The sequence below is a fragment of the Eleginops maclovinus genome, chromosome 7 (assembly GCF_036324505.1).
Source record: "Eleginops maclovinus isolate JMC-PN-2008 ecotype Puerto Natales chromosome 7, JC_Emac_rtc_rv5, whole genome shotgun sequence".
Taxonomy (NCBI): Eukaryota; Metazoa; Chordata; class Actinopteri; order Perciformes; family Eleginopidae; genus Eleginops; species Eleginops maclovinus.
This window is the reverse complement of record NC_086355.1, coordinates 7,159,438-7,173,213: the sequence shown is the minus strand read 5'-3', so window position 1 is coordinate 7,173,213 and position 13,776 is coordinate 7,159,438. Positions and strand designations below refer to the sequence as shown.

The 13,776-nt window shown below is 42.2% G+C and overlaps 1 protein-coding gene across 2 annotated transcripts; it reads right to left on the bottom strand.

Moving 5' to 3' along the window:
* Positions 1-149: 149 nt before the first annotated feature.
* tfg (trafficking from ER to golgi regulator) lies at positions 150-13,755 on the bottom strand. Of its 2 annotated transcripts, none has more exons than XM_063888535.1 (8): positions 13,585-13,755; positions 11,254-11,467; positions 10,958-11,041; positions 8,206-8,352; positions 7,027-7,194; positions 6,783-6,932; positions 1,452-1,553; positions 150-1,335 (listed from the first exon to the last, which is right to left on the bottom strand). In XM_063888535.1, the coding sequence occupies exons 2-8, from the start codon at positions 11,435-11,437 to the stop codon at positions 983-985; spliced, it is 1,188 nt and encodes a 395-aa protein (XP_063744605.1). In that variant the 5' UTR covers positions 11,438-11,467; positions 13,585-13,755; the 3' UTR covers positions 150-982. The 2 variants fall into 2 exon arrangements, with proteins under 2 accessions (XP_063744605.1, XP_063744606.1); XM_063888536.1 differs by having other exon boundaries at positions 7,045-7,194.
* Positions 13,756-13,776: the final 21 nt, after the last annotated feature.

Sequence of the window (13,776 nt, the reverse complement as noted above, 5' to 3'; positions counted from 1 at the left end):
GTGGGGGAGAAGAAGAGCAGAAGCCAAACTTAACAGAGACATGAACTCAGAAACCACAAAGTGAGAGAGTGTTAAGCGAAAGACAGAAAGACAACGTGCCGTCCAACAGCAACACAAGATCAAAACGAAAAGATAAAAAGTTCTCCAACTGGGTCTCAAATCATTTATTAGGTTCAAGAAAAAATGTTACATTTTATACATAAACAACTAATCTCACTCGAGGGTGGAACTTGATTTATTAGTAAAAACCAGTGATAAGATAAAGAGAAAAAAAGAGGAATAGCAAGCCTTACTGGAGATGATATATAATTGGCTGAACGAAAGAAGCCTTCTTCATGACATGACATGGGGCAGTTTCATTAACACATCATTAATACCGACATGGTGGTGAAGTTGATCAGATCCAGAGAAAAAACAACAAACAGAGCAAAAACAAAGCACAAAAGGGTAACTTTTCATTTAGATAGTGTCATATAAATGCGTCTATACATAGTAAACTCGACCGGGTTGAGATATCTGTCATCGGCACCACGCGTGGACGCTGATCTCACTCGCAAAATGAAGCATTACCATGTACAGAGCGGTGTGCAACAGCCTGATTTGGTCTCCCAGGTGTGTGCGCATACAGACTACTTACATATTGACAGATACGAGAGGGCCGGCGGGGGTGGCAGGAGGGGGGAAGTAACACAGAGAACAGACAGCAGGGCAGAGTGTTGTGTTGGAGAGACAGCATACGAACACTAACCATCAGACTGGGTGGGGGGGGGGGTTGCTTGTTTTAGGTTTGGACTTGATATTTTTGTAGGGAAGGGGATGCAGAGCAGCGTTTTCCTGCACCCACTCGAAACAGTTGGAGCCACACAGAGGGAGGGGATTGGGGGGGCATGTGTGAGGATCATCCGCTATCCTCTTTTACCGGTACCCAGGGCCGGGCTGGGTGTAGCCCTGGCCGTAAGGGGGGCGGTTGCGGGCGTATGGGTTACCGGGACCGGGTGGGGGGGGTGACAGTGTTGCCTGGAGGCGGGGTGTATCCTGGGCGGGGTTGGAACCCTGCGGCGGGCTGGGAGCTGGGCGGCATGTTGTAGTTGGCAGGCTGGGAGGCCTGGGAGGTATAGTTTTGGGGAGGGAAGGCTCCTGGGGGATATTGCTGGGCCCCCTGAGTTGGATGGGGCTGCTGCTGGCCCCCCTGGAAGCCCGGAGCAGGAGCTGCACCGGGGGCTGGAGCCTGGGAGGAGGGAGCTGGGTAGTTCTGAAACTGCTGCTGCTGGGGCTGGGGCTGGGCCTGGGGCTGTGGGGGGCCCGGCTGAGGGGCTCCTGGCTGAGTGCTGTATCCTGCAGAGAGAAAGAGGGAGGGAGGGTGAGTCTTTTTAATTCACTCCAGAATAAAGAGATCCCCCACGACTCTACGACTCAGCAGCTACTTTCTTTCTGACCATTTGAGCTCTTACCAGAGTACTGCATACCGTACTGCTGCTGCGGCTGCTGGGGCGGGGCAGCGGGCTGCTGGGGGGGGTATCCACCTGGAGCCTGGTACTGCTGGTACATCTGACCTGAAGAGACAGGGACACAAGTCATCAGTATACAGATAGAAAAACACAAGCAGGATTCACAATACCAGCCATGATGACTGTTCCACACACACTTTAAAGGATCTGTGTTTGTTTTCAGCCACAGCTTTCACTTCTGCAAACATGTATCCGTCATTCAAATCATCTGCTGGGTTTCACCTGAGTGCAAGACCTATACCAGGAAAACATAATTCAGGTGTTTATCTACAAGCCTGTATTGATGATAACCAGAATAACAAACCACTGAAGTGTCTCTAAAAAAACGAAAACATTCTGCAAACTGGACGAAGTTTGGATACAACATTTAAAAGTTGGCAGTAACAGAGTCAGGTAAGTAACCACTACAGATCCTTCTGAACGATTGTCTGTTATTAATTGGATCTTGTTCTTTGCATAGCCAAAGAGGTTTTTATTTGAAAGCCGTCCAAGATGCATGAAAAGTAAGTATAAAAGCGGTATCTGTTTTTTTCCAGGGAAACACCTGTTGATCAGGACCGAATAACAAACAACTGCTGCAGCTGCAAACACTTTGATACAGCTATTTGTTGCTAAAAGCGCAGGACCCGCAGATGCCGATGGTTGGGGCGTTACAGTAAGAAGTATCTGCGCTACAGCTGCATGCCGGAGCAGATGTAAACACACAAAGGCAACATTCAACGGCAACATTTGCAGAGGATGAGGAGTAGTTGGTCTTCCTTTAAAGTGACGCCGTTGCACGTCTTTTTTTATGTTTCAAAAACATGGAAACTATTTTTTCCTAGTTATTTTAAAATTTGCTCATCAAGTTTTCCATCGAATGCCTGAATGTTCAGCAGGCAGGCGAAGACTTGGCAAACGACTGGTCTCCCTTAACAAGGTCTGAATTTTTCTCCCAAATCTCCTGCCTGGCATATAAACTGGGCTGACGACATATGAAAAGCACAAAGGGGGACGGCATAATGAAAGACGGCCGCACCAGGGTTCACTGGTTTTTTAAGCCCTGGTTAAACTGGTGCTGATTTTCCACTCTGTGGGAGGGCCGACATGACACTTTACAATTACTGAGAGTCTGAACAAAGCAGGGCTGAAAAGAGTCCTATGAAATGATATACCGTCAGAAAACCTCAATGCACTCAGAAATCACTCCCTTTTTTTGTGTCCAGTAATTCAAAACATTAGAGCAGTGCATACGGGACACACACAATGGAAGTCCCACCGACTCTGCAGATGAACCAGGAGTCAGAAAACCTTGCATTGTTTCTGGGAGACACTTGACAACTAAATATTTATCTAGCAACAGTGGTGTCTTTTTAAAAGCATTAATGTGATGTGGCAGCCATCTGTTATCTCACTGACAGCACCTTTAACATGAACACCGCACTCTTTATTGTGTGAGAAGGCATGTGTGTTAAATTGGCTTCTCCTCCTGTTCTCCCCGGCCTGTAATCCATCATGTGTGTTATGTAAGAGTGATGGAAGGACGCATGGCTGCGAGACACCTTCAGCCCGGGCAGTTCATTTCACTTCAGCTATGAGCCTGCTGAGCGCCCACAGGACAGAGAAGAGAAAAGGGTTTTGGGGTTGGGATTATGCTTTTGAAATCAATCAGCTATAAACTGCTCTACTTTTAGAAGACAGAAAGGGATGAATGGACTCTTCCAAACTTTATATAACTTTACATGCATCCTGCGCTGTACCACTCTACTTACTTGTGGCATTTAGTACATCTTAAAACCAGTGCACATAACAACCATGAGCGCACAGAGTGAAAATGGCGTGTGGAAAAAGCACAAATGCAGTCCCTTCCTGTGACTCAGGCTCACTCGTCAGGTTGACAAAGTTTTAGTAAGTGGGGATGGAAGAGACTGACACTGACACTGACTGGTGTCTTTGCTCCCTCTGAGGGAACCCTAAACGATCACCATGTTGTGACCGCCTTAAATTGTATCTAGCAGGCTCACAAACAAGTTTCACATACGCCTCAATTCTGGCGGGAGTCCAGAGTCCCGGCGAGGGGCTCACTGAAGACCGTGCCAAGGCTACAGGAGAAAAAAGTCCTAAGTTGGGAAAATGATGTTCATTGGAACAAAAAAGTATTTGGCTCTAAATCTAGTGACCTTTAAACATGCCTGTCAGGAGAACAAGTTCTTATTTAAAAAAAGAAAAGGACTCAACACATTTCTGCCCATCTGATAAAGAGCCTCAGGCAGCAGTCTCAGACGCCGCTACACACACGTGTTTACAGTTTATGTATGTCTAACACACGTACTGCCAAGGGACAGACAATGGGTTGAAATCTTTACCATCTGCTTATGGATCTTATTGGCAGCATTCCTACAGTGAAAAGTAACCTAAGCTTTGAAAAGACCGTACACACTCATTTGGCATCCGATCCCACGTATTTTATACACTCTGATGCATTATGGCTGATGTGCCTTGAGGCGGCCGGTCTGCAGCCAGAGACAGTGATATTGTGAGGAGTGGGAGAAGAGGCGGGCAGGATCGAGTAACGTCTGTGTTTGCCAACCATCTGCAGCCTTGGAAGTAAGAGAGACATTGAGAAGTGAAACTGCAAAGAGAGGACAGACTATGCGTTGCCACGTTGAGCTCGGAGATGTGCAACAACCTTCTAGATCACAGGAAGGTATTTATGAAGAGCGGCCAGCGTGTAATAACAAGCCTTTAGAGAGCTCTGAGTAGCCTACCTCCTGTCTTGCTTGTTGAACTGATATTAATTCAGGGAACAAAGCACTTTATTTAAATATTTGAAACGTTTATTGAACCAAATGAATAACTTTGAGCAGGTTGTTTAACATTAGTGAGTGAGGTGAGAGGTCGAGGGTTAATCAGAGACTTCTGTACCCAATATTATTATTATTACACTGGATTATCAGGACACACCTCGTTTTATTTGATTTTAGATCATTTTTACACAAATATTTTTATGTAAAAGATTTGTGATTAAAAGCTCTTGCATTTCTTTTCAAAAGCTTCCATATTATGTGACTTTATGACTCAAAATCAATGCAGAATTGCTACACTGACCCATAAGGACACATCTCTCTTTTAGATTTTAGCTTTTTTTTAAGCATTTAGTCACATTGTAAGGAAGCTTTTGGAAAGATATGAGACTATCTGATAAAGAAACTGCTGAAATGTTCATTGAAATAATGAAAAGGACCATCAAAGGACAAAAAATCGGATTAAAAAAAGGTGTTAAAAGTATGTTGTTTTTAGCCTAGCTCTCGTGTTTAAAGGGAACAAACTGAACCACGAGCAGCTGGCTGGTGAGCTGGCTAACCTGGTGACTGAGGAAGTGTTCATCTGGATCAACTAAACGGTAAAAAGCCCTGCGGAGAGACCAAACCACAAACCCCTTGTTAAAAGGGGATAGTGATACCACATGTGCGTTGATTAATCTCCAGTGTTGCAGGTGTTGTCAAGTCAGCAGTGACTGCTCTGAGAACAAGTTACAGCTCTCACAGAAAGGCCTCTCCTCTGCTCCAGTGGTCTCCTCCATGAGCGAAGCCAAACCACAATCTGAAAACAATCCGATGCACTCACTTTATTTGCAGTAAACAAATACAACATGCGTCACCTCTGTGGCTGCACCTGCCGGGGCCTTTCTTTACAACAACAGGAGGAGGAGGCCAGAGAATTCCCTCAAGTTAAATTCGATAAAAGATTGGAAAGAATTGTGCGATTGGCACAGAACACCATTTCCCAGCGTGGTGCTGAGTAGAGTAAAATAAGTCATGTTTGTTTTTGCCAATACACTGCCGGATCCTTTTTTCATTTATCTTCGGCTAGTCTTTAGGTTTGGGTCCAGAATGTCCATGTTAAAGATCACACACAGGGGACAACTGTTGGGTTTCTCCTGAGGAAGGAAAGCCCTAAATCAATAGTTAGTCCTGTTTAAAGGATGTTGATTCCACAGTGGTGAGACTCAAGCATCATTTCTCCTTCAATGAACTGCGTCACTGGATCTGATTCCCCAAAACAAGGAACAAGTAGTTGCTTTTATGCAGTAAACTGTACATTATTAACTGCAAACGGTACAGAATATATGTAATGCTCCTACATCTGTTCCTTTAATTTAAATGTGCTTTTATTTTCTCATATCAAAACAGGTCTCCTCCACTCTGCTAACATTAATCTAATTTAATACCTGGCTCAGTATTGGCGATACTGTCTGTAATCCACTGAGATATAAAAGATAATACGAACTGAATCAACACAGCTAACCAAACAATGGTAATGTATTATGGTCTGGTGTATTCTTTAATATTTACCTGTCATAGGAACACTAAATTTCACTTGAACGTGTAATTGTTTTCAGAGTGGACTCAGTCAAGTGAGGTGTGAAATGAAATCTCACAGCAGGGCCGCACTGACCGCTGCACATGAACATGCGCTAAATCATTTAGTCACAGATGTGAACCCAAAGTAAAGAACGTACTGTGCGTGCATGACCACATTGAGACAGGATTGAACCCATATGAAGAACATCATAAAAACGGCACTGTGACAAGTCAAATGTTTCACTGTTCTGTATTGTAGGAGCCGTTTATGTGTATTGTTGGTTATTGTTATTTATCTTTTTAACACTGGGTGGCGGGGGTAAGTTGGACGGGGTGATACATATGGCAGATGCTCACAGCTACTAACACTCACTGGAAGAGTCATCGCTGGTATTGCACAACTCTGAATAAACATCAAATTAAACTGCATTTAACGACCGGAAATCATCTGTTTTGTATCTGCGTATGAATCAGATATTTCCCCGAGTAACTTGTGAATTATGGCAAAAGATTGAGAGAGGAAAAACATGTCTGTCTAGCTGGTGGTGTTTTACATTTACTCCAGCATGAACCAATACTACTAATGCTAACCATTTTAAAGAACTACTACCTGCCCTTTACATCTAATCACACCATCTTAACCTCACCAGTGGATATCTTTTCTGGCTTAAAAGAACCCAGACAGACCAACTCCAAACCAAGAGCTTGGGTTTATGTTTTTTGAGGCAACATTTGTGGTAATGTAGGAAAAACATTCCATAAAACAGAATCAACATAGGAGAAGTTGTTATTCCTAACCACTAACAGGGCGGACAGCCTCCCTGTGGTCGCTCGGACGCTATCAGTGTGTGTGTGTTCACCTATTTATGTGTTCAATATGGCATGTGGGTATATGGGATTTCATGAGTAGATGTGTGTGGTTGTGTCTCACCATCCATGGCAGCTGGGGGGCCCTGCTGTACTCCGGCATAGGGAGCCTGTGGTTGGGGGGGTGCCACTGGCTGAGGAGCTGCAGATGAGGAGGAGGCGATGCTGTCAGGTGTTCCTGAACGCTCCTCTAGTGACAGAGACGCTGGTGGAGCTGAGTAGATGAGGGAAGAATGATTAACCTGGCAGATATACACTTATCGAAGCAAAGCGTCTTGTATTTTTTGAAGTATGCTCAGGTGCGATACCTGGGGCATGGTCCTCACTCAGTCCAAAGGCGGAGATGACATTCTTGCTGACCTCGTCCTGGTTTTTTAACGGGTCGAAGGCTGACATGCTGGCTGCACTGACTGGAGTGGCCTGCTTCACTGACGGGTCTGCTGCCATCAGCTTGCCTTCACGTCCGTCCACTGATTCTAAAAACCACAGAGACCTTTAAGAACCAGCTGTAAAGCAATGCATGTATGCAACATTACTTTGAGTTAACAACAGATATGAACACACATATTTAGTACTAAAGACCTTAATTACACTCCTGCATTAGAAAACAAATCCAACTGTTTGCCGTCTGCAGATCACCCCCCCTTCACTGCTTCCAGCCAAATCACTTTTTCAGCTGTAAAAAGTTACAGCTCACCAAAATATAAAATGGCAGCACTAAGATTTAATACAACAGTTATGATAACATGGGAAGGGAGGCTTCTGGTTTGTGCGTAAGTCTCTATGCACCACAATCAAACTGGATAAAAAACCAGTAAATATTTATATAAAACCAGTTGTTAAATGACTGACCCTTATAAACTTTCTCACTCTGGTAGCACTGTGCTGTGGGATCTTAAACGTTGGCAGGAAGCATGTGGAATATGATCAAAGGTTTTGTTAAGGAAGGGTGATCCCCATGAGTGGGAATAACAGACCTCACTGAAGGTTTGTGATCTCAAAAATTAAACCCAAACACTAATCCGACTGCCTGGATTATGCTAAGAGAATATACTGTTGCCTACGGGGGCAAGGTGTGTCCTACGTATCCAACAAATGTATATTGTCCTTAATAGATATACATGCATTATTAATAGATTTTTAATCTCAGTCTGAGATGTACATTACTTTTCAGAAGTTATGAGTCTTGTAGTGAAAAGAAATTGCATATATTTATTAACAGACAGTGTTTTTTAAAGGCTAGTAGTGATGACCAAAAACCTCAGTATATGGATCCTTTATATTTGTTTTCTTGTGTGACCAAGATATATACTAAGCAGGACATTTAACGACTGAAAAACCAACCTGTCAGTGCTCTCTGCTGGACAAACTATGAAATGCTAACACCGTTTCTAAATCTCAAACGTGGTTAAGCATTTCTGCACTGCAAATGAGTAGGTCTACCTCTAAAGTGTGTGTGTGTGTGTGTGTTTGGGGGCAATGGTTACCACTGTCGGGAGCTGTAGCAGCCAGGCCCGGCTCTGTTGGGGGCTCCAGGCTATCCAGGAGGTTGTTGACTTTATTCCTGAGCTCAATGAGCTCCCTGCGCAGGTACTTCACTTGACTTGACTCCAAAGGCCGCGGCTGACCGTTCACTGCAGATAACGAGAGATAAAGAGAAAGGGTTGCAGTGAGCAAAGTCAAACATGGGATTGAGCAAAGCCAAACATTTCTTCATGTCGGCACAGCCAAATCCATCTGTGGGTCAGACCTGAAGGAGAGTGATTTATTCCTGATGGCTTTTACAGAGGACAACAGTCCCCAGTTCATCTCTGTGTTCACGCTATCTCGTTTGATCTCATGAGATACAATCCTTTCCCACTTGAAATAAAGTAGTCTGGATCTGAGTTATAGCCATGACCTGCTAGTAATATCTGGGTCAGACTGTATGTGTGTTTGTTGAGGACCAACAGCTGACGATACACTGCTGAGCCAGAGAGGCATGCTCACTTTACATTGAGGTTATCCATTATATAACACAACAAAAGAACACATTGTTTTTAGCACTCTTAGATTTATAAATGTAACTATACGTTATGATTAACAGCTAGGTGGTTTTGATACTCATAATATTCCAGTTCATTAGTTACCTGGAAAAGCTGTTAATTCTACTGTAAGTACGAGGTAATTATGAATAATGACTAGTAGTGAATCTGACTCCACTCTCTGAATACTTGGCATTACTGAGATCATCGATCACATGGTTAAAACCACAAAGCCATTTGTAAAAGCAGCCAGGCTGACGGAGGGAATGAGAGCTTTATTATCAGCAAGGAACAATGGAGCAGGGGAATGCCCAACAAAAGGGCGCTGGGTATTCGTGGTAACTTAATGAAATCAAATGAAGCTCTCCAACCAATCTGCTCTCAACACAGGAAAAAGGTCTTCAGGGCGGTGGTGGAAAAGTCCATAGGGACTCGGCCTGGGAACTGGAAGGTCACCAGTACAAGTCCCGAAAGACCAAGTGTTACCGTGGTGTCCCTGACTAAGGCACCGTTCCCTACACTGCTCCCCGGGCGCCGTACATATGGCAGCCCACTGCTCCTAACACTAAGATGGGTCAAATGCCCCTCTGTGGGACGACTAAGAGTTCCTTTGACACTTTGTGACCTGCGCCACGAAAGTCATTCAATATTTTCCCAATTTTATTGTTCCCATTATAAAAAGGGACTGTAACTTCCAAGAATGATTTTGAGATTAGTGACATTCTTTTCTCACATAAGTTTCTGTGTTCGAGTGGATAATGCTGAACAGAGACGCATGGGGCAACAAGATCCTGTCTACTCTCGCCTGTTTTGCATTTCGAAAAAAGTTCAAAGAAAATGAATTCCACATGAGGCTATTATGCATGTTTGTTTTGAAATAATATAATTATTCAAAACAAACTAATTGAATTGCTTTTACAGGTGAACAAACTGAGGGGGAGCTGAGAATAGGAAAAACATCATGTTGCCATTATATTCCTGAGTAGAATGAGTAAGTGTGAGCAATTTTGAGTTTAAAAGTGTGGCAACAGTATTACATTTGTAAGATCCAAGTTCCTGGTGTGCTTGGACTGTGAAGTGTCTTTTTCCACATCAATATTCTGTAGAATCGTTATCCTGAAATTTGATTTTTATGCATATATTCCTCTACTGGTAATTCTATACCGCAATTTTATTACCTGGCAGGAAGGAACATCATTTAGACTATCAAAAAGTCAAACACTGAGACATAGCCCTGCCTTTTATACGAGTATCATTCATAGGAAATAATTCATGAATAAAAACACATGTCATGTAGAAATGGGAGCCGGGAGACATAATCAAGGGAAACAACAAGTTGTTTTTCACATTTTCAGAATCTGATCATGAGGTGATTATGGCCTGGAATTGGCATGTATTGAAGAGAAAGGATTGAAAGAAAACAGTCACATATGGGTCGTTTGATCAGTATAATTCAGTGCTTCAGCCACCTGCATCCCTACGGATAAGTTGAAATAGCTTAAATAAATGGGTGGAATATACTTCACCTTCAGATCCAGTTTATATTAAGGTTTATTTAAAAAAACAGACAGAAAACACCATTTACTTATAAAGCTGCACATACATTTATCATATATGACATCTAGTTACCAGGCAGAATAAGTATTCCTATTCACAAACATTTTTAAATCATACTTGAGATCAAGTATTAACCGATGTATACTCGTTTAACTGCAACACCTTTATTTTCTTCCTGTAAAACCTAATGCAACGTGTTATTATTTCAGTCTTCCTCACATGTTAGGGTGGGGCAAGGCGGTGGTTTGGTATATATTATTTATTCTTGTTATGCCCGCTGGATGACTGTGTGAGCTGGTGCATATTTTCAATTTTTAGTTAGGAACCAGTATAACAGGAAAAAAGGCTTTTGTGAAAACAACCATCTTCTGCCCGTCATGTTTTTTCTTTGCTCAACAGCTGCTAAGAAACTTCTAGAACTGTCCAACCCAAATGGTTAAGAAGGGATTGAAGACAACTTTCCTTTAATCAGAGAAGAGCTGAGGTTTGTTGTTTGAAACATAAGCTGGACTGCCCTCCAGAGACTGGTTGATGTAAGACATCTTGGTCTACAATTGATCATGATGACAGTTTCACATGATGTAAAATATCCAAGTTCACACACAACATGGTGGCGGACGTCTTTTGATCGGTAAGAGAAAAGGCTTTAATATCTTACCAAACAAAGTCAGTTTGAGTATTCTACTGCACTGGATGGCGAAGGAGAGGTCAGAGCTGTCAAAGATGGTGATGAGGTCATCATCTAGAAAAAGGAAAATTAAAGAAAAGATTATTCAGTGTATAGGAAATGATCTCTGCCAAAAATAAAGATTAGGTTGTCAAGTTATTAGTAAGTCACATACACTTTGAACTGGTTTGAGAAATAAGACGACCAGAGGAAAACCTATGGTCGACAATCACCCTTATGACCCTTGAGACCAATGAGGACGACGGGCCCTGGATGTCCTGCCTCACCTTCATCCTTGTATTTGATGGTAACCTCATCGTTACTCTGCAGCTTTCCCCTGAAGACACGTTGCATCATCAGCACTAGCTCGTCGTAGGTAATGTCTTCGTTATGGATTGGGATGCGTCTGATGTCATCGCCCAACTGGGCTTTGATGATCAGCTTCCCACTTAGGTCCAGCTGGCCGTTCATGGTGCCGTCCGACCTCTTCTGCTCCCACCACTGAACATGGTCAGAGGAAAAGAAGATTTGATAACAACTTCATAAAAACAAGCCTGTTGTCCTAGTGTCCTGTGTACTTTCTCAATGCTAAATGGAACCTATCTGAGTATGACACTTTGGGAACAGTTAAGTTGGATTGGATGTGGTTATTTATTGATCCTTAAAGAAGAAAGATTTTCATTCATAAAATTGAGTGAAGGTCACAAAAACTCATCAACAGCATACACTCACAATAGTGTAATGCTGCACCCCACTAGAACTGCAGGATTATGGTTGAAATAACTATATAATATCCCTCTGCTCAGTATTGAAAGATCTCACTTATGCACTAAATACAATTCAAATCGATCTTTGGGAATAAAAAGCGCTGGGTCTGTGTTTTTAGGTTAGGTGAAGTGGTTGTTGAAAGTGGTTACATAGTTGTTACTATTTAATGCAATTCTTACATCAACAAGGGATATGGAAGCATGTTCAAATTAGAAGATCCCATATGTTGTCTTATTTCTTTGACCGAAGATCAAGGGAGAACTTCTCTCTACTAAACATTTGATTTGAATAGTCTACCTCATTCTTCCTCATCTCCCCGCCGGGCAGTGATGTGATTTCTAAAGTCTGTTTATAATTAATTTAATCAAGACTATCCCTATGGAGTAACAACATCACACAGTGTCCCTGAACTGCAGGGTCTAAGGGTCAAACAGCACCCTGTGAGGTGGCAAAGATAACTGTATGAGATTACAGACTTTGACCCCAAATATTATCCAATTTGATAAGATAATCACAGCTTTCAACAATGAGTATTGAATCTTTTCGAGGTACTTTTTACTCCACTACATTTTAGAAGCCGATATTGTACTTTTTACTCCACTACATTAAATCGACAGCTTTAGTTTCTAGTTAGTTCTTAGATTTAGATTATTAGCTTATTAATGTCGACTTATATTTAGAGGTTAAGATATCCAGCAGAAGTATATCAAGTCATTTAAATAAGCTTCATATTTACCAGCTGTGATTAAAACACATTAATAATCATAATAATAGTAACCCATTAACTCAATATATGTACGATTCTGAAATTGGCCCTCACGCAATAATACTTTTACTTTAAGTATATTTTGATCCTGATACTGCAGTACTTTTGCTTTAGTAAGAGTTTGAATGCAGGACTTTTACTTGTAACAAAGTACTATGAAATATAGTATAGCTTCTTTTACTTAATTCATCTGAGTACTTCTTCCACCACTGGTCTGTAGTGAGCAGTTGGATTTACTATGACGTATAGTACTGATGTTCAAGGCTGTACAATAAACAGCAGTGAATTTAATTCCAGAAACGCTACGGCTTTCACTGTGCTAGCTAGATGAATAATTAGCCGGATGCTAGGGATTGTGTGGTAGCTAACATTTAGCATACAGTAATGTTAAATAGGGAAAACGACAAACTGGTTTCTGCCAAAAGTGGCTAAAGCAAATGTTTAACGACGAAGTTTGGTAACGTTGCATCCGATTTTGACGTTAAAATTGTCACTGGAGTGTGGATAACGCTGACGGTACAAGACGCTCATTCGCAGAGTCATCTGTCAGTGGCCCATAAACATAACCAGTGACTGCTAACTAGGCCGTTTCATCACTGCCCTGTCAATTGTGTTATTAGAAACTATAAATGAGGAGTTCGAAGCATTAGTATATTTAATATTTAATTTCATTGCAGTAAACTAACTATTATTACTTTCACTTTCTAGCAATCGGTCGGTATAAACCTGTTTCCTGTGTAACTTGCTACCTTTAAATGGCACTCTGAGCTAACGTTAGGTAAACCGGCATATTTTCAACACAGTAAAATAACAACTCTGTCTTTCGTAAGAATAAAAAAAATCTCAATGTCAGTTCTTTTCGTATGTAACTTCCTATGAATCAGTCTCCACACCTGTTTGGGCTAGATGCCTAAGCGTTAGCTCGCTGCGTAGCTAAATTAACATTAGTCGTTGCTAGCTAGCAAGCTAACCACATAGCTAGCTTGCTAGCAACAGTACTCAAACAGAGAAAGGATGGGAACTACTGTGTGGTTTAAACTACTCCATAACATACCTGAACCAATCACACAATAAGGTATTTTACCTGAATCAGACGACTTGGCCGCGCTCTGTTCCACAGGTTTCCCTAAACCGTGAAATTAAGATATTATAGCTAGCCTAGCTAGACCCGGGTACCAGCATCAGGAAGTGTCCTCCAAGCCTCCAAGACTGTCAACGTCAACCAGTACGTGGCATTCATCGTGCGCATGCGCAGATGATCTGGAGCGAAGTGCGT